Source organism: Sinocyclocheilus anshuiensis, unplaced genomic scaffold (assembly GCF_001515605.1).
Source record: "Sinocyclocheilus anshuiensis isolate Anshui unplaced genomic scaffold, SAMN03320099.WGS_v1.1 scaffold1325, whole genome shotgun sequence".
Lineage (NCBI taxonomy): Eukaryota > Metazoa > Chordata > Actinopteri > Cypriniformes > Cyprinidae > Sinocyclocheilus > Sinocyclocheilus anshuiensis.
The window spans coordinates 588,280-589,214 of record NW_015552751.1 but is presented as its reverse complement, the minus strand read 5'-3'; the positions used below and the strand labels follow the sequence as shown (position 1 = coordinate 589,214).

Genomic DNA, 935 nt, shown 5'->3' with positions numbered 1-935 from the left:
ATTATATTTTATATTATTAAATAATATTGTTTTAGACTAATGCACAGTATGTGTATCTGTTACATAAACCATGTGTATTTGATACGATCTAAGACAGAATGCTATGCAATATAAAATCGCTAAAATTATAATCATGAGAGTTTGAGTTGTAAAATGAGCCTCGATTTGCACTCCACCAGACTTAATGCAGCCCATTACGTTCCTGTTTTTCAAATGTAAAACTTTTTCTTAATCAGTATGTATTAATATAAAATTCAACCAGAGCTCCTAAGCAGGGTAAAATCACTGTAAAACACTTGAATGCTCATTTAGTCATTTTGCTGTTTCCTAACCCTTTGAAGTGAACAACAAGATCAAGGTTCCTCATGACGCAGAGGAGCTGGTGGGAAAAGCCGTGGAGCATCTGTTTGAGAAGGAGGACGGAGAGAAGAACGAGTGGAGGGGAATGGTCCTGTCCCGAGCACCCATCATGACCAACTGGTACTACATCACATATGAGAAGGACCCCGTGCTCTACATGTACCAGCTCTGGGACGACTACAAAGACGGAGACCTCCGGATTTTACCTGAAGCGGGTAAATAAGCTGATGTTTTTAATAAAACCTTAGTTGAAAGTTTCTGAAATTTCTCACCTTTTATATTAAATAAGTATAAAACAATATGAATTTATATGATGAATATTATACATTAATTTTATAATAGTAACATTTACATTTATGCTTTTAGCAGGCGCTTTTAAAGGGGTCATATGATGTTGCTAAAAAGAACATTATTTTGTTATTTGGTGTAATGAAATGTGTTTATGCGGTTTAAGGTTAAAAAAACATTATTTTCCACATACTGTACATTATTGTTTCTCCTCTATGCCCCGCCTTTCTGAAAAGCGAGGTGTGCTCTGATTGGCCAGCTATCCAGTGCGTTGTGATTGGCCGAAT

The 935-nt window shown here is 36.0% G+C and overlaps 1 protein-coding gene across 1 annotated transcript in view; it reads left to right on the top strand.

The window, feature by feature from the left end:
- Positions 1-331: 331 nt before the first annotated feature.
- LOC107667853 (spindlin-W-like) overlaps positions 332-935 on the top strand; it is a gene marked incomplete at its 5' end in the record, with an annotated part of 4,249 nt that continues 3,645 nt past the window's right edge. Inside the window, one exon of the mRNA XM_016459576.1 lies at positions 332-575. Coding sequence (XP_016315062.1) covers positions 332-575 — 244 coding nt within the window. The remainder of the gene's footprint in view (positions 576-935) is intronic.